The sequence below is a fragment of the Vidua macroura genome, chromosome 8, assembly GCF_024509145.1.
Source record: "Vidua macroura isolate BioBank_ID:100142 chromosome 8, ASM2450914v1, whole genome shotgun sequence".
Classification (NCBI taxonomy): Eukaryota; Metazoa; Chordata; class Aves; order Passeriformes; family Viduidae; genus Vidua; species Vidua macroura.
This window is the reverse complement of record NC_071578.1, coordinates 27833297-27852230: the sequence shown is the minus strand read 5'-3', so window position 1 is coordinate 27852230 and position 18934 is coordinate 27833297. Positions and strand designations below refer to the sequence as shown.

At 39.5% G+C, this 18934-nt stretch overlaps 1 protein-coding gene across 5 annotated transcripts in view; it reads right to left on the bottom strand.

Moving 5' to 3' along the window:
• Positions 1 to 473: 473 nt before the first annotated feature.
• GRID1 (glutamate ionotropic receptor delta type subunit 1) overlaps positions 474 to 18934 on the bottom strand; it is a 484393-nt gene continuing 465932 nt past the window's right edge. Inside the window, exons 15-18 of one of the 5 annotated variants that reach the window (XM_053983939.1) lie at positions 18031 to 18271; positions 17682 to 17768; positions 9247 to 9282; positions 474 to 1172 (exon numbers count right to left, since the gene is read on the bottom strand). In XM_053983939.1, coding sequence (XP_053839914.1) covers positions 744 to 1172; positions 9247 to 9282; positions 17682 to 17768; positions 18031 to 18271 — 793 coding nt within the window. In that variant the 3' untranslated portion in view covers positions 474 to 743. Of the gene's footprint in view, positions 1173 to 9246; positions 9283 to 17681; positions 17774 to 18030; positions 18272 to 18934 lie in introns of all 5 variants that reach the window. The other 4 variants (XM_053983935.1, XM_053983936.1, XM_053983938.1 and 1 more) reach the window with 4 other exon arrangements.

The window sequence follows — 18934 nt, the reverse complement described above, 5'->3', positions numbered from 1 at the left end:
ATATGTCAAAATATATATAATATATATTATATATATATATATATGTATAACAAAACACAGAAAGTTAAATAAAAAGAGCCACACAGCACAGCAGACATGTAAAAACACAATCCAATAATCCTGTGCTTAAATTTAGAAACTGTGTGGAAGTTTAAATCCTTGTTAGAAGGAAAATGTTCTCTGTTTATCGTTTGTTGGATTTGAGCCATAATTCACCTTTAAAGCATTTTTTACTGCTATGCTAATACCAGCTGCTAAGTTCTCTGAGTGAATTGTCATCTTGGCTATAAAACAGGGTTCTGGGGAAAGGAATAATCTGAGCATGGTGAATTTTTCCGGCAAGAAAGAGATAAATTTTTTGCTCTTAAAAAAAAAAACATACCTGTAAGGGAATAAATGTTGAAATCCATGGGAAAAAAAAGAAAAGTATGGCCCTCAGTCCCAGTAACAGGTCTTCTTTGGCACTTGAGAACGACCACAAGTAGTTTGCCTTTTTATTCATATAGAACAAAATTTACAAAGTCATTCATACATTTTTGTTTGTTTTTTGTTTTGTTTTTTACTTACTTCGAAAATTGGGAATATTCAAAATACACTTTTACCCCACTTCATTCTTTCATTATTTACAAGTATATACAAGAAAAATGTAAGAGTTCATTTTCTTTTTCTTTTTTTTTTTTTTTTTCTTTCTTTTAAATTTTGTATTAAAAATCTCTGCTGGTTGTTTTTACTGTTTGTTCTCGTCATATGGATGTTCCATGTGAGGGCTCCATTGCTTCTGGAATGACTCCCCCCGGCACGGACTGGAATGACATTGGGATCGGGGTTTTCACGGGGCTCTGCCGGAATAGTCCTCCGTTGGGTGACCTGTGTTTGCACTGTATGGAGGGCATGGTGGCTGAGCTGCTCAGGGGCAGCGGCAGGTTGCTGCCCGAGGCAGCTGTGAGTGTCCTGCTGGCACCATGAGTTGTCTGTTCTGGTAAAAAGGTGGTGACAGAAAGTTGCGTGTTCTGGTACTCGCGCACCGGCTCCAGGGTCTGAGCTGGCTGCATGCCACCGATCTCCAGCGCTGAGATCTCGATGGACGCTGGAGAGATCTGCTTGTGGGCTATGTCTTCATCAATTAAACTGTTCATGCGTCTGTGGACCTGCTCCAGATTCACTTCTTTGTCCTAGTGAGGAAGAAACCAGAACAATCAGTCCAAACACAATCTCCAACCCCATCCGGCCCTCTTCCTTTCCTCTGTGTGACCAGAGTTGCTGATCACTCACTATATCACGTGGATTTCAACTGTGCCTGTGCAAAACCTCAAGGTCTGGTGACACCTCCAGATGAAAAACCTGCTGAAGAATTTCTGAAGAAAACACCAGCTCAACCTCAGCCTGCTGGAGCTCCTGATGTTGTCAATCCCATCCTCCTGGGAGGTAAACTGATGGCTGTGTTTCAGCTAAGAGGGTCTGGCATCAGGGACCAGCACATCCCTCATGCCCTTGGCTCACCCTGCACAAGCTCAGAAAAAAGCCTATAGCAGGCAAGCAAATGACCTGGGACTCTAAATCCCACTGGGCAGCTCAAGCCCTTGTCACCACATGACAGTTCACCACTATCTCATGTATCTGCAGAGCATTTTCTAAAGAACATGTCAGTAAAAACCCCCTGACTTCAGGGTAATTGCTTCATTGAAATCTACTGGCCAGGGGTTGCAGTGATGGTGAATTCTTGCCCTCCCATCAGGAAGCCCTAGGTCACCTGTGTGGCACAGAATATAAACCCACTGGAGCAGCACTGAGAGAAGCCTATTCTGGGAGCCCTGGTGAGGGGACCATGCATTTGTGTTTGGAACAGTTGCATGGCAGACCATAAGCTGTCTGTCATCTTGACATGTCATCTGGAAAAGTCTGTCTGTGGTCAGAACTCAGGAAAACAGTGTTGGTCTTTAGAAAATGCATCACTATTTTCTGAGAATGTGTTTCCTGAGGTTCACAGAGTGGTCTCTTCATCTGTCTGTCAGAACCACTCACTCAACACACTCTAGCTTCCATGAGGAAATACAGCAAAAGGAGTTGTCTTTAAATCCTGAAGTAGCAAAGACCTACTGTTTATCACCTCAGCACAGTATTCAAGATGCTCAAACTGGGAAGCAACAAAACTGGCAGGGTGAAATCAAGCACCTGGAATGCTGTCTGACTGAATTTTAACAGCTAGCATTGTACTGCCAATAAAAAGGTATTACGTTATATAATTTCTCTACATTTCATAAAGCACAGCTATGACTGCAGTTGTAGTTATTTGATGCAAGTGTAACACACAGCAGAATAGCAGCAAAGCATAACAGCCCAACAACCCTGGAACTGGAGAAATTCCCTGGTCCAACACAAACATGTAATTACATTACTCAGACAGCAAGACTCAAACCTAGGGAGCAGGACTACCCCAAACTTTTGTGTTCCAGTAATTCCTGACTGCCCAACGTCAACCTGTGCTTAAATGTTGGTTTAACACAACACCAGCAGCCTTACTGATTCATACAAATCTAGGCTCAGGGAATTAAAAGTATCACTGCCACTCACTCCTCTTAATCTTTCATCACTGGTGTTCAGGTGGAGCACAGAGAATTACAATCTTATTCCAGTGGTATCCTCTGCTATGCAACTTTGCTTTCCCCCATAAATTGACAAGCCCACTCCAAAGTCCTTGATTCCAGTCAATGTCAACTACAGAGTCAATTGTAACCTTGTGATTTAACACCCCTTCTACATTACTCAAGAACCGTTGAATTTGCTGATCCCTGCATGGGTTTGGAAATGAATTTGTGTTACATGATGTACAGTCCAAACCTGTGTCCTTAGCTTAGGCTAAATCCATATTGATTTCAACCGGAATACAATTGCTCCACAATTACAGGGCTGAGCTGCATGTTGCAAATTCTCTGCTAATCAGTGGAAAATGAATTCTTATTTATGTCATAAATTCACCAAAATCCCAATGAAGCTCCCAGAAACCTGGGGATATAATCTTCCTCACCAAAGAAACAAATAACTTTTTAAAAATCCTGCTTTTTCAGCCAAATCCTCTAATCAGATAATTTTGAGTTAGAGAAAAATCAATGGATATTAAAATAAAACATAAACTTTTTTGACATGAAGGGATCACACAACACTTGATCAGATAACCCCTGCAGCTATATAAAGTCCTTCCTCACAACAAACACACCTGACCTGTCAGGCCCTTCATTCAATACATTAGACAATGCACTAACCTGATGATAACTCAAACACTCTTTCCTAAATCCTGTAGCTAGAAAACTTAAGGATTTATGGTACAGTGGCCAGAGGATTACATGGATTTAATTCATCATTTCCTCAGTTCCTTTTTCTTGAAGTAAAACTGTAGACCTGGGGCAAACATGAGAAAAGTTCTTATATTATTCACCGATGGGAGTAAGAGCTTGACCTCTCTGGGTGGGTTCCATTGGAACAGATGTCCAACCACTCACTGCTGCATTTTGCTCACCTGTTTGCCAACAAAAGCTTGCTGCAAAGTTCTGCTTGCGCACAAACTGCAGCTAACACCACGTATGATGATGCTGTGTCTAAGGAGCTAACTCCCAGAAGGACATTATACAATGCCTCTTTAGGTACTCTGTACTATTTCTTTTCTAAATGATGCTGCTAGCTGGGATATAGACTCCTAGCTGGCATTTTGGGTATCTGGGACTCATATTCTTGTCAAGCCTCCACCACAAAATAAGAAAACAAAAGAGAATTCAGATTAGAACTGAGCAAATATTCCTAAATGAGGCTTTGGCAAAATGTTCGTGACTCATTTCCATTTTTCTGAGCTTTTGCCAAATACTAATGCCTTCTTCAGATAATTTCAAGTGAAAATATACACCAATGTTTTTTTTATATTTTAATTTTTTTTTTTTTGATTGCAAGTACATTGTAAGTGTATTCATCCTGCTTTGCTAGTGGAACAAGTAAAATGTGACTTGGATAAAGCCAACCCAGAGGGAAAGGTAAGGTTTCAATAATTGCAACAAGCAGTCATTAATTGTTTGCAGAGCAAAAATAAATTAGTGAATGAAGCAGGATCTTCATTTGGAGCATCTGGACACAGAAGGTCATAAAATTCAAAGCATGAATTAATCCTAGTTACATATTTAGCTGAGCCCTTTTGAGATGTAAACATGAAGAGCCACAGCTGGGATGCTCTTAATACACATCTCTGGGTCCAGACCATAGGGATTATTAAGGAGCATTAAGGAACATTCCATATCCTCTGGAATGTTCCCCTCTCCTGCCCTGACAGGCCTTTTCTTCTGCTATGCACAGTCCCCTCTGGAACAGCACCCTCAGGAAATGGTGGATTTGCAGTTGCTTGTGTTTCACAGTACAAACTCATGTTTCACTGTGCTAAAATTTTCATTCTCAATAAGGATTAAAACCCATTCCTGCACACAGACATCATATTCTATCTACATCAGAACACTTTATGAAGTACATAGAGAAGGAAACACTTGGGATCTCTTTAAGAGGTAGGGGTGATGATTTCACTTGCCTACTTCTCTTTCTTCAGCATTAAGGACAACTTGCTGGCCTTATTAAGATCAGAGAAAACTTTTTAAAGGCTTTCAACAAACCAGGAATTCACATAATTCCCTCATTTCATTGTCAAAATAAAATGTTTGCAAAGGTTATAGAAAACAACTTGTCTCTGAGGAATTATAAAATCACATTTTTAAAGGTTCTTCCCTTTTTCTTTGTCTTATTAGAAAAGAGCAGCTAAATAACTAAATGTCAAGGTTTGTATGAGACTATCTTAATGGTGAATGAATGATTCTTCAAATACTTAAAAAAAACCCCTAAGATAAAATTCAGAAACCCTTGAAAAGATTAGTTTGTCATTGCACACCGTAAAACTGCTTTGAACCCCAAAATTTCCAGAAGTGGAGGTTTTGGGATAGCATTATGTCACAACTCAACCTTTCAGAATCTGTAAATTCTGTAAACTTAATCTATTTCTATTTTTTTTTTCCTTCATTGTTCTTCTGGGAAATTCAGTAACATAGGATATGTTACTGAAAACTAACAAGCTAAATGGAGAAAGGTTTAAATGGCAATAAAACCAGAGAAAGAAATCTAAAAAGTTATTATGTTTTATCCATTGTCAGCTCCATGTTCTCCTTTTTTTTTAGTTCTGTGCTTCTCATTAAATATCAGTAATTTCTAAAAAAAAAATCTTTTTTTGCACTTAATATATAAAATTTAGTTAATATTATAAATATGTCACATCTCAGACATTTCATGCCAATTCAACTTCACTTCTCATCTATGGCAGTGTTGGACACAAATATATGCTTGTGTTGCCAGGAGAGGATAAAATATTTTTCCTTTGCTGGCTTCATAATTCTATTTTCAATATTAATGTTGTACTCCAAATAGATCAGTTGAAGAAATTAATCAGTGAAGGAAAGAAACATGTAAGGAAAATTAATTATATACCCAGGCTTATGCTCTACAGGCTTAAGGAAAACAGCAAACCAAACATTGCTCCTGGTCAGGAAATTCTCTTGTGCATAAATACCAAGTGAAACGTCAATGTCCCCCAGTGAGTTTGAGTTCTGGAAGGGCCTTTGAAGGGCAGGGTTCTGATAGGTCCCAAGCACTTGATCATGATCAGGTTCAATGGCCTATGAGTGACAGCAGGAGCACACCCTGGCTTGGAGTGGATCTGGAGGATGCTCACCAGAATTATCTGGGAATGACTAAACCTGCATAGTCCCACCTGCAAGAAAATAACTCCCTTTCAGGACTAACCAAGTCTGCCCTTTTCATACAGAGTGAAATTATGACAAGATATAAATGCAGACACCATGATTTACAGAGTAATCAATTTTTTTTCCCCTAGCTTATTTTCTGTTACTCTTGACAGTGGGTTCTAATAAAGTCTGTGGGCAGTCATATTGAAAGAATATACTGTTAATTGGGAGGTTTGGAGTCAGCATGATCAAATTCAAGGTGTTTGAAAGGAGCTACTGGCTGATGTTTTTAAGAAATTGCCTACATCCCTCTAAATACAATTAATTAAAAGCTAATACTCCTCAGCTTACTGGCTTGCAACATGTGGGACCTTTCAAGAAAAAAAATTTTGAGAAAAATATTTTAATTAAAGACACCATTGTGGTGTCTTTTGTTTTTACTTGTGATTTCTGTGAGTTTATCACAGAGTTCAAAAAAAGCCACTTAAAGACATAAAAATGCTACAAGATGATGAAGCAGTTCCAGCAAGGCAAAAACAGGAAGACAAATGCCCAAAGAAGAAAGTCTAATATCTGCAGAAATGGGATGCTAAAACTATGCCAAAACTGCGATAAGTTGCATTGACATCCAACACATGCAAATAAAAGCACAATAGACTGGAGAAGAAAAAGATTGATGGCCCTGACCCCAGAAGGACTAAAATTTCAGAAACATAGCCAATATGGGCAGACAGGCTCATACAGGGAGGGAATATCTTGCATATGTCAATACCTCCCAGTCAGGTGCTGGTAACTGTGCCAAGAATTAAAATCCTGTTAAAGCAGTTAATAAGACTCAGGAGATATGCAGAAAACAAAGCCTTTTTTTTTTTTTTCTTTTTTTTTTTTTTGTTGTTGTTGTTGTTTTGTTGGGTTTTTGTTTTTTTTTGTTTTGTTTTGTTTCCTGTCCTGGTTGGCAACATGAAAGATTACCTTTGGATGAGAGAAAGAAACCAAGACAAAAATGCTAATATTAGGTTTTCATTATGTGCAAGAACTATTTTTAAAAAAATCAGGTAATTTTGTGATTAGAACTAGGTTTCAAAATCTGAGACAAATTCCAGTGTCAGACAGACACTTCCTCTTCTGCTCTTGACCAGGAAACATGCTGGTTTCTCTCCCACCTATATAAAAGTCCTCCTGACTCATACACGTGTGTTCATAATGACATGTGTCAGAGGTCATGAGACACAGGTGCTGGAAGGCACACCTGTACCCATTTAGAAAGGAACACTCTGAGGCACAAACAGCCATACTGCAAAATTCAAAAAGGAGGCAGAGAAAAAAACTGAAACAGCAAAGTTTCCATGCTCAGGTACCCACAAACTATTCTCTTCTTACTCAGCATCAAACCCCACAGCTCCACCCAGCAACCAGCTTCAGTCTGCGGGGTTTCAGACATCGTGGACTCAAATATTTACCTTGTTAAAGAGATATAAAGCAGCAGCAGTTCTGCATGTGTACAATTGGTTAGCATTATTTTGCAATCCTGTATTCACCCAGGGTCATTATCATTACTTTCAGTTACAGCTCCTGCATATGCAAAGCTGTAATTTTAATTTATTCCAGGAGGCTCTGACAGATTGGCAAAACCAGGCATAATTGGCTTGCTCAAGACGAAAAAGCAGTGATGATCTATGTAATAGATGTGCTGCAAAACAATGGCAATACAGTATGGTGTTACAGTAATACCAATAACCCCTTTTTAACATGACTCACTGTGTGACACTCATTATTCCGGAGAGTCCGCAGCCGACAATGCAGTGAAATGCAGAGAGACGTGTAAACAGATGCAGTGGTGATCTCTGCCAGCTGTCATTCATTTAACACAGGCAGCTGACCCAGTCAAATGGCACTTAATGTTACATACAATTTGCTGAGTGGTTTCTGAGTGTGCTCTGCTCAAAGCTGGTTTGACCACAACAGAATCTTATTGGAAATATGCAAGGATGCACCTCAAGAGTCTACTTGAAAACCTGCTTTTAGAAATAGGCCCAATCCTGCAATCAAGCTTCTGCTCCTACAAGTGGAAGCTCTACCATGTATTCTAAATTGGCAATTAGCTAAATTATCGTCCATAAACCAGCTGTTAGAAGGCACTGAGGCTGATATCAGGTGAGGTCCAGTTGGCTGTTACCTAATTGAAAGAATAAAAGAAATTAAAGTTTTGCAGTATGTTAATTTCATTCAATGTGGAATTGTCTGCAAAAAAACAAAACTTCATAAAAAATATGTACAAGAGGCCACCTTATTAACTAGGTGATGCTCTCCTTCACCAGAGAGCAAAAATTCCTTTATGAAGAGACATTAACATTCTTTTTCCTTCTAAGTAAACCTGAAAAAAAAGTGAGATATTACAGAATCCTGCAAAGCCAATGTTAATGTGATAGAAAATTGTTTTGAATACATTGCCAAAGTTTATTTCCAGCTGCCCTCAGCCAGAAAATAGGTGTAAATAAATTATTACCAGAAGCCTAGACACCAAACAAGTAACAGTGACTGGCTACAGAACTGGTAGCAAGAACTTTCATGAAGCAGTTCACATCTTCCCACAGTCCTGTTGCACACCTTACCCAGGCTGGATTTATCTAAGCTGAAATGATGTCTAAGCAGGGGTCCAATTCTGATGTGTCCCACAGGTCCTGCCTGTGAGCCTTGCCAGGAATAGCCCAGAGAGCGATCTCCCCAGCAGGCTAGTGAAGCTGACAATGCACACCACTTTGAAACAGCTAATCCTCTTTGTCTTATATATCCTCTTCAAGTGCATCCTTGTCTCTGTGAATAAACACACAGGACACAGTCCTGATGGGGGAACAGCAGGTTGCCCCACAGTGTCTTGCAGTGGTCTGCTCCCACATTCACCACCATCCATTAACTAAGTGCAATCACAGAGAGAACAGTCTAGACCTCACGACTCACTATAGACCCAAACCTGCCAGGGGAGAGGCTGTGATAGCATTTTCATTTGTTACTCAATATGAAAGGGGACATCCAGCCTCATGCTGAGATAGTCAAGCTTTAAAATCCTTACCAACCTTGGTTCACCAGCTGGTAACCCAATGACAAAGAGAATGAGTGAGTGATTCACATGGTACAGATGTTTCCACAGTTTTCATGATGTTAAAAATTAACAGGACAATAAGAGAATGCAAAGAAACATTTCTCAACACAAGCAGCAAAATGCAGTACAGAATGAGTGCTGGTTGATGAGCATGCCAGTGTCTCTGCAAAGGAACTCGGGAGAAAGGAGAACTTGCAACCAGAGAACCCTCTACTGTGTACACACTACAGGCTGCAGTTACAGGCATTTCCAACAACACAGAGGTCAGGACCAAGGGGAGTTCCAGGGGAAGGTAAAGATGAGGAGGAAACTTAACAGGGATTCATCTGTGCAGGCATTTTCAACAAGAAACCAATCATCTGTATGTTTATTAGAAATTCTCACCATGCTTCTGAGGCCCAGCCTCACATCATTGGCCATCTCCAGATGGAAAGGGAAAGGAAGATGTGGGGAGAAAAAAAGAAGGATCAAGATAGTGAGGCTAATAATGTAATTAATATATCACTCTTTTCAGCAAACACATACTCATCATTTCTTATACTTCTGGTCTGAAACAGCATTGCAACAAAAGAGGCCCTCAAGAGGGTGCTGTTTTCAGAATTTCACATCATCTAAAATTACACTGTGAGGTGACAGATTACTCTTTTATGAAGGAAAAAATAAATTTGTGAAGGTTCTATTTCAAAATTCACTAAAACTTAATGGTTTCTTTACATTGCTTTACACATTTTTTTTAATCCTAAATTATAATCTAGTCCATAAGGGATGCAATTTCTCACTCTAGTGAGTCCAAATCAAAGCAATGCTATCCTTTAACAATCTAAATTACTCTACTGGAGCATCAGGCATAACAGATTGCTCCACACCCTCCTTCTTCACCATTCCTGTCTAATCACATCCAAATCTCAAAAGTTCCCATTTTTTTCCTATTATGCCAGGAGGAGAAGAGAGAGTTGGCACAGGAGACATAGAATTGTTTCTACAACCTGTTTATGCCCAGTGTTAGCTGATTTACAAAGCCTCTCATCTCCACTTCAGCTATATGAAAGCCTTACAAAATCCTTACTCCTGACTATTAGCCACAATTTTTGCAATTAAAAACCAAATTTTGAAAAGGTTTCTGCGCCCCCATTTAGGGCTGTATTTTGGAAACTGCCCAACTCTTATTTTGACATAAGACAAGACATGACCAGCCCAATCATTAAAATAGCTCAGGATAATAAAAATCCAGCCACCAGTTTCCCAAAAGATAACTTTTACATACTGAATAATTCTGAAAAATAGTCCTTGTTGAGTGAGTTTGTGTAGCTCTTTTTTACATATGTGCCTATAAATATGGGTCTGGACTTATGGAAAATCATAACCAAGCCATTGATTAATTAAAAAAAAATATTTTCCACAGTATTGGTATCTGTGATACCTTAATATTTCGGTAATATTGACCACAGATTATTTCAGGTACTATAAAATTATTTAAATTAAATTGATAAATAGGTTTATAAATTACATGTTAATATCATTGCATGGTGAGGTAAATCTTCACCAAATAACTCAATGCACATGAAACTCCCAGTCTCTGGTTCATACATGGTGCTTCAAAGCAACTGAAGTTTGATCCTGTGCCACTGAAAGGAATGGAAATGTTTTGGTGCTCTGGGTGAGATTAGAATACACCTCTTATTTAATTTTATGTACATGCTTAAATGCTTAGTCAGATTAACACCTAAGGCATTTTACAAACCACAAAAATGCAAAAGAAATTTGAGAAAAAGTCACATTTTATGCTTTTTTTTATTTTAAAATTTAACTGATTTTGTTATTTTACACCCCCTTCAAAAAATCAACTTTAAAATACTGCCATAGGCTGAGATAAGACATACAAAAATTAGCTGTGTAAACATTGTGTGAAGAATCTAAAAGAATCTGACACATTAAGGCTCCAATTCAGTAAAATACATAAGCTCATGCAAGCTCATGAGTAGCCACAGAAGTTCTCTGGGATAGGCAATGTAATGCAAATTAAGCAAGTACTTACACTCAGTACCAAACTGAAACTTTAAACAGGTTATTTCTTTTTCATTTCCCTGCATGGCAACACTCATTTTTTTAAACTTATTTCTGTTGAATAATTTTCTTCCTCCCCTAAGGTTCATGCCAGGTAAATCCAGATTATATCCCCAAGGATCCCATTAGCAGGATTTTCCTACATAACAGAGAAAAATTAAACCAAACACAAAAATCCCCTCCTCGCAGTTAGGGAAATATGCTGGTACAAAACTCAATTGCTTCACCACTGCTTTGGGTAGCAGAAGCCTGGGCTCAGTGCCATAAATCACTGTTAAAGTCACTGTTAAATCCATTACAGCCTTGACCAAAATCTATGGTGATCAATAGCAGGAGTTGAGCGATTTCATTGGGTTCTGGATGTACACCCTGCCTGGGACCAGGAATTGCAGAATGTCTGCTTCACTACAGGCACCTCCAAAGAGAAAATCTTGTTTCTTCACTCACATAAAAAGCCAGCATGGAGTAAGTTAAGATGCCCTTCCAGCTAATACCAGCTTCTGTACAAGGTAATTTATATGTGATATATTATATATTGTATATTATATAGGCCTCTTTTTTTTTTTTTTTTTTTAAACTGGTTCTTTCAGCTTATACTTTATCATCAAACAACAGTAAACTTTGCATTTTGGGTTGACTGGTTCCTAACACCGCTTTGCTGATTTAAAAATGCTAGGTGAATGAAGTTCCTCAGCTTATTACATTCAAAGATGGTTTGAAACTGAATTTCTAGATGGCATTAAAATGCATTATTTTGCCAATGTTTGCATGATTTATTTTCCCCAAACAAACCTTTATTTATTCTTAGAAATGTAGAATACAATACAGTAGTACAAACAAATGATAATTTATACGCAACTGAGCAAAAAATGTACAAAGATTTCAGACATGCCATTAAAATACAGAAAAAATAATTTAAAACCAAGATAAAATATAGAGAACATGCAATGAAGGGAAAATAAAATATTGGGTTGATGGTCTTATGTTTCCTTTCAGTCTCAAAAGGAACCATCCTGGGGCAAATCAAAATATCACATAAAAAGATAACACCACAAAGGAGACAAGGTAAATGAAGAGACAAGGAAAAAGACAAGGAAAGTGAAAATAATGGTGAAAGCAAGAGACTCTTTAATAATCAAAACCAACACTGCTGACACCATGCTGAAGATACAGAAGCTTCAATTGCCATGGAATAGTATCTGGCTGGAGAACTAAAGTGAGATGAACACAGTACAAATCACAATTCTTAGCAGTGACAAATTTGGATCCATTGGACTCGTGGCTGCCAGCTCCTGTTTCCATTTGTAAGGTACACTGGGATTCCTGCTCTTCTAATACCAGAAGAGAGTCTTAGTGGGTAACTTTCATGACTGCTAAAGCTGGAAGAATGGATTTCTGAGGTAGGCTGGGATTTGCACATTAGTGAATGTGGAAACAAGGGAGTTTAAGGCAGGGCACAAGAGGATGCCCTGGCCAGAGATACAGGGTTTTTTTTCTTTTTTTTTCTTTCAGCCTGTGTACTACCAAAATACTTGTGACAATTTTTAGAATAATTTTGCTACCTCCCACTATCTCACAGAGCTCGCAGAGTCTAGACTTTTTGGGATTCAAGACATTATTAAGCTTGGAGTAGCAGGAAATAGGAATATAGGAAATAGGTGCTGTTACTAGTACAAAAGACTGTTTCCACTCTGAACAGTACCTGAGACGCTGCTCCCTTTTAATAATTTAAAAATAAAAAGGACGGAAAAGTGAAAAGAGTCTATTGAAAAAAAAGATTTTGCAGAAGCATGAGAAAGAAAAGAAATCACAAACTAAGCTGTGATTGTTAATGAATTATAAATTTGACACAGTTATGAGACAATGACTAGAAGCAACTCAGGAGGTGGAAAACTATGTTATGCCTTAACCAATAAAACCCTCAAATCTTCTTGCACTAGAGATTCCTAAACACACTGGGTCCAGTTTCTGAAACTCTCACATTGCTAGGAATAGCACAGCTGGTTTGGAAAAACAGATTTTTGATTAATAATATGTATTATCTGTGAAAAGAAAGAATTAACCTAAGAATTTATTGGGGTCATTCCAACATTGTCTTTCAAGAGCTATATCAAATATAAGTGAATCAATATCACCTCTTATGAGAGATGCAACAAGTGTCAGATCCCAGAAAACAAAAAATCATCCTGCACAAGTCACTAATTTTGTTTAACATGGGGTTGCCTGTTAAATTTTTAGTGAATAATCTCATGAACAGTGAAAAATATGAGAATTTAACTTTCTTTCCATGACTAGTAGGATATTTTATCTTTGCATATAAGTTTCCATTGTTTTGTAGTATATGGAATGCTTTCTTCATAGCTCTGACAAGATCTCAGAAGTAATAATCTTCAGAGAATAGCACATCACACAAAGACACAGCTGATAAAGCACAGAGGATGCTGGGGAGCCTGTTGCAGCAAGCAGCCACGCTGGATCATGACAACAAAGATGTGAAAACTGCCTTTCATCCCTTCAAAGGGGATAAAAGACACCAACAATCTGATGATGTGGCAAAGCCCTTGGCTGTTAAATGATCCAGGTTACATTATGGATTACTGACATTGTGAAATAAATGCATAGGACTCACACAAAGAAATCCAGAGGCAATTGTCAAAATCTCAACATTTATATGGTACCAGTTTTAATAACTTTATCTGATTGCTCAGTCATTTAAAAGGGACATAAAGTGACTGAACAAAGACTCCAGAATAAATATTAATTTTTCACAACTCCCTAATTTTCTGAAGCTTATCAAAGTCAAAAGATTAGGTATCAGTATTTCAGGCTGAGTAGCAGCTGTGTAAATTCAAGATTTTAACACACACAGATAGATGTATGAGCTGGCTAAATTTCACTGTGGGTATTGGATGGCTGGGTACCAACAATGTGTAGAGGGTGATTATAAATTCCAGAATATCATTTTGGAAAAAGATGATCTAGTGCAAGTTTTTTTCTGAGTTAGAAAGTAATAAGGCAATTTTAATATTACCAGACATTAACCAGCTTGAAGAGATTGCAAACTTGAGCCCTAATAAAAGAATGTGGCATGGTGTTGCAGCAGTACATTTTTCCCTGATGCTGGAGCTAAACTTTCTTTTGTTAACCTGGTCTGATAAGGATTAAATAGGGATAACATTAAGATTTGTACAGCAGAACTCATTAGAAACATTTTTACAAATCTCCTTCAAATAGAATAAAAATATCTTGTAGCAACATCCTGAAAAAGATCAACCCAGTCTTTGCTCTTCTAGCAAGAAATTTCACTATTCCTTGAAAAATACAACTGTGAACCAATGGCAACATGGAAAAATAAAGGTAATTCATCTTTCCTGGAGGTTTGCCTTAATGAATTGATATAGTGCACAGGCACAATACTATTTTTTTTTTTTTTTACATTTTTGTGGGGTTGAGTTTCTTCATATGTGAAAAATGTAAAAAATATTGTAACTGGAAGCAGTACCCCCTTGACATAACTCTCCCTATGAAGTCTACAAATGTAGATCAGGTTAATATCAACGCCCAAGTTATGCTGTTAGGTTTCCAAAGACAGGCTTCTGTTCGTCTCATAGTTAATACTACATTCCTCACACTTGGTGTAATTAAGAGCTGTGATTTATGCCATGCAGACATCTGAGTCCTTGGACATCAATGTATTGGCTCAGCCTAACCTCCACAAAAGCCTAAGGAATACAAAGTGGAAAAAGAAAAGACAACAAACTGGCAAAAAACACCACCTTAATGTCAGCTGAAAATGTTTCTCCAATGCCAATGAAGGCAATGCACATTTTTCTAGCCACAGACTTCACAGACCCTCAACATAAAAAGTAAAGAGTCTCTAAAAAATGCTTTTTCTCTCTCTCCAGCAAGCTGCACGCCACCCAACCCTGCCATAAATCTGCCATAGTAGTTGTACATTCATCATCCCAACATTTATTTTTTTTTTGGAGTTGGCAATTGACATGATACATCCAACCAGGTGGGTCATGCCAAAGTGAGAATGTTACACAAGGGCTTCACAAGCCAAGACAACTCCTCGTTCAATTCTGCTTACTGTAAATTTTCCAAGGGATTTATAAAGCTCCTAACAGGATCAGGGTCACAGAAGCCAAATGTTGCCACCTTCTCTTTGCCTCATAAGCAACATCAAAGTCTAATCTCAGACTGCAAGAAGCTCAGCCTTTTCTGTGACCCTCCACGAGCTCTGCTTCACAGAAGAAAGTGGCTGGGAGACATCCCAGTTCCCACAATTTTTATGTGATATCACAACACTTGTGTTTTGCCAAAGCCTTCCCAAAAGCAGGAGAAAATCAGCAGCATGATTGAATTTGCAGCTCTTACTGAACTAACAACTTGGCTGGAGTACCAGATGCAGCTAAGAGGCAGATTTTATGTTCTGTGTATGCTACTCGTGCTGTAGCTCTGTCACTATAGCTCTTGCTGTAGAAATGCTCGTTAACACACGAGCATGGGCTATTCTGAACACACTCCTCCTGGAGATCAAATTCTCCTTTTGGGCCCCTATGCCAGGCTCAGCCACTGCTCCTGCCTCAAGCAGAGGAGCACTCAGGACTCAGGACTTGAAACTTAGTTCTTTTAAACACATCAAAAACTTTCAACCTATATTCACCACCTCTTTTGAAACCTGGTTTCCTACCTTAACTGCAGGAGCCATCAGATGTCCCACTTCAATCCCTCCTCATTGGTAGCATATAAATAAAATGTCAGGCCACTAATCTTCCAGGAAATACAGCTACATTCATTTGCTAATTTAATTGAGTGGATGTTGTGGTCACTGTGACAAGAGCCCCAAGCCCTGGTGTGCAGCAGGGCCGGAGCAATGTGGCCGTGTGGCACATGTGGCCATTGGCCTAGGCAGGGGATTCCTGAGGATCCTGCCTGTCCCTGCCTCTGGGCAGCTGTCACCCTTCCCTCTGGCTGCTGTGATCGACCCAAAGGTGTCTCTAGCTGCCTGCCTGTCATTGCAGCCAGCTGTCCCTTTCATGGGACCCCTCATTCCACCCATCCTGCCTGGCAAACCCTCCTTACGCCTTCCTCCAGCCGGCTCAGCCCGGCCCTGTGCCCTCTCACCTCCTCCTTCAGCCTTCACACCTGCTGTGCCAGGGCTCCTGCTGACTCTGCTTCCTCTCTCCTGCCAGCCTCCCCATCACTGATCTTTTTGGAACCTGTCCATGCTCTGTTTAAGTTTAATTTGCCTCTAACCCAGCCTAGTTGTTCTCCAAGGGCAGGCCCAGCCCCACAGACAGAGATCTCCCCAAGCACAGCTCTACCATGGGAGTACCTTCAGTTTATTTTAAAACACAGAGGGTTAAAAGTATTCTATGTTTGACAAAGAAACTGCCAAAGAGCACTACAGATATACAAGAGCAACCTTCATCAAGAACACATTGGAGGGAAAGAGAAGGATGGGAAAGGGAGAAAAGCTGGGATGGGGTAGGCATAGATATGCAATAATCCTTCTTAGAGGTATTGAACAAGAAAGGAAGAGGATGGGTGAAAAAAAGAAAATATTGAAACTCAGGAAGACAGATCCTTTTTCAGAAATGGAAACTGAGTATTCAAAACTCCTTGCAATAAAAGAGTAAATTATTTCACCTTAGCTATATGAAACTGCCTTCAGGTCATATTCTATCTCACCAAAGATGCACAAAGGCAATTCCCTGAGCGTAGAGAGGGGAGCACACCACATAGTATGGCCAGATAAGTGCTTGTGCACACAGCATCAGGACACTTTGGGAAGCAGCCCTGCCCTTGCCCTGCAGGATTTCACACTGCTGGGCTTTAGGCCTTCACATCGCTAGCATAGGGGCACCTTTGGAGTTCCAGCAGGAGCAACTTCTACATGGCAGCATGGCAAAATCATAGCAAATGGAACTGTTTGGGTTGGAAGGGACCTTGAAGATCCCCAATTCCAACCCCTCTGCCAAAGGCAAGGATGCCATCCTCTAGACCAGGTTGCCAATTTGCCAAAATTGCTTACAGGTGATAGGTATGTCAATTAGTCTACTGCTCCTGCAGCTTGAGGAAGAGAGATTAGAATTGGTGGGCTATGTACTATTTTTCCAGCTGCAGTGTAGCTCACTGCTATTATTAGCTTGTAACAAACATCTGTTCCAAGATGAAAGCACCTACAAATGCCTCAGTGTCTCCAGAATTTCAAGAGGTTAGTTTGTTAAACATTTAAACTACGTAAACAAATACAGGCTTCATGCAAGACAGATCTGAGAATAGACTGATTATTCTATCTTAGAATTGCTAACTTCTTCTGCCTGCTGTGCATGGAAACTTCAAACCCAAGAACTTCTCAGGTATAATTTCCTAGATAAAACACATTATATGAAGGTCAGCTTCCTCAGAGGCTCCTACTTTTAGAAATAAAACTAACTTCAAAAGAAAGGAAGCATTTCAACAGGGTCATGGCAATATGGCTTATTCAATTATTAACTAGCTGATTTATATTTAATTGCTTGTGTACCTCTTCAAACTCAGCCTAGGTCAGCCATGAAAGAGAGCAGCTACCAGACGTCTGGCAGCTGCAGAGCCTGAGCAGGACGGACACGGCTCTCCCAGCCAGCGGATGGGGGCTCAGATCAGAGAAAGCATCACCACAGATGGCACAGCTGGGTGCCCGTGACTGGCCTCCCCGTCACTCACAGCAGAGTGGCTGAGGGCGTGTTTCTGAACCACTCTCTTACCCCTAAAGGTGGTCTCTCCAGGTCAGGGATGAGGCACATTGGTGGGGCAATGAGGGGAAGTTTGCACTGCTGCTGCCCATGCTGTATCTGCTCTACAAATAAATAAAGGACTTTAGTCTCCAGGGCTGTCAGTTTGGCACCTTCCATGTGCACAAAAGACACTTTTGTTTGTTTGCTTTTATTTTCTTAGAAACAACCACCCAAAAAGTTATATGCAAAGCTTAGTATGGCAAATCAAAATAAATCAAATTTATTGCATGAGAGCACCTAAAATCCCACAACTTCCACTTTCTCTCTCTTTCTTTTGTGTTTTCTACTTTTAATTGTGATAAGAATAAAAGTTATGGACCTCTTTCGGTGTTTCTTGATGACAACGGTTGCTGTTCCACCACAACTCCAATGCTGCCACCAAGCAAGCAAGAAGAAGGCCTATTGCTAAAATGCAGAAAACGCCTGCAAAACTGTGCAGCTTGAGTGCCTTCCCATCTGTCTGTGCATTGGTATGGCTGTTCAGGTCACAACGTCCCATCCGTGGCCACCACTTCTGTTTAAGAACATCCAAATCTCCACTTTCTTGCAACTCTAGGATCCTGCAGAAATTTCAAAAGACAAGTATTATTTGCAATTATACTTTTTTAGGGTTTTTTTGTCTTTTCCTTACACTTCACAGCTCTTAAATCTACCATCCCATAATTCAAAACTCCACCCCCCTCCACCACCAGAGTGTATTCTTCATCTGAAAGTCCTTTATACCAAGATTTCTTTCTACTCACAGCAGCAGGTAAACTCCACCAGGTAACTTTAGGAAAAAAAGAGACTGTCAAAATTCCACTGCAATGCAAACAGCATTTCCAGGGGAAATCACCACCTTCCAGTTAGTTATGCCTGGCCTGGCTACATTCAGCTGCAGCAGCTGGTCCCACTAGTGAAATGCTCAACCCGCTCCACTGCTGCTCTCCTACAATAATTCCAAAAATATATGAGGCTAAACATGCTACTGTTTGTGCACCACTTAGTACAAATCTGTTTAAGCAGCGACCAACTCATTTATTTTAGTAAATGTAGTTTATTCAAAAGGATTTTACTTCAGTGCTGTTACTTAATGCCTGAATTACTGTGTTAACAGTTGCTAATTAATCATTGTTTTGTCTCTTGTGAAGTGTCCCATCTCTGCATGAATGATTCATTTTGGATTTGGTTTGATAACAGTTTTAGCTGTTTACTAACAATCTTTTCTCTTGAGGCAGCTTTGT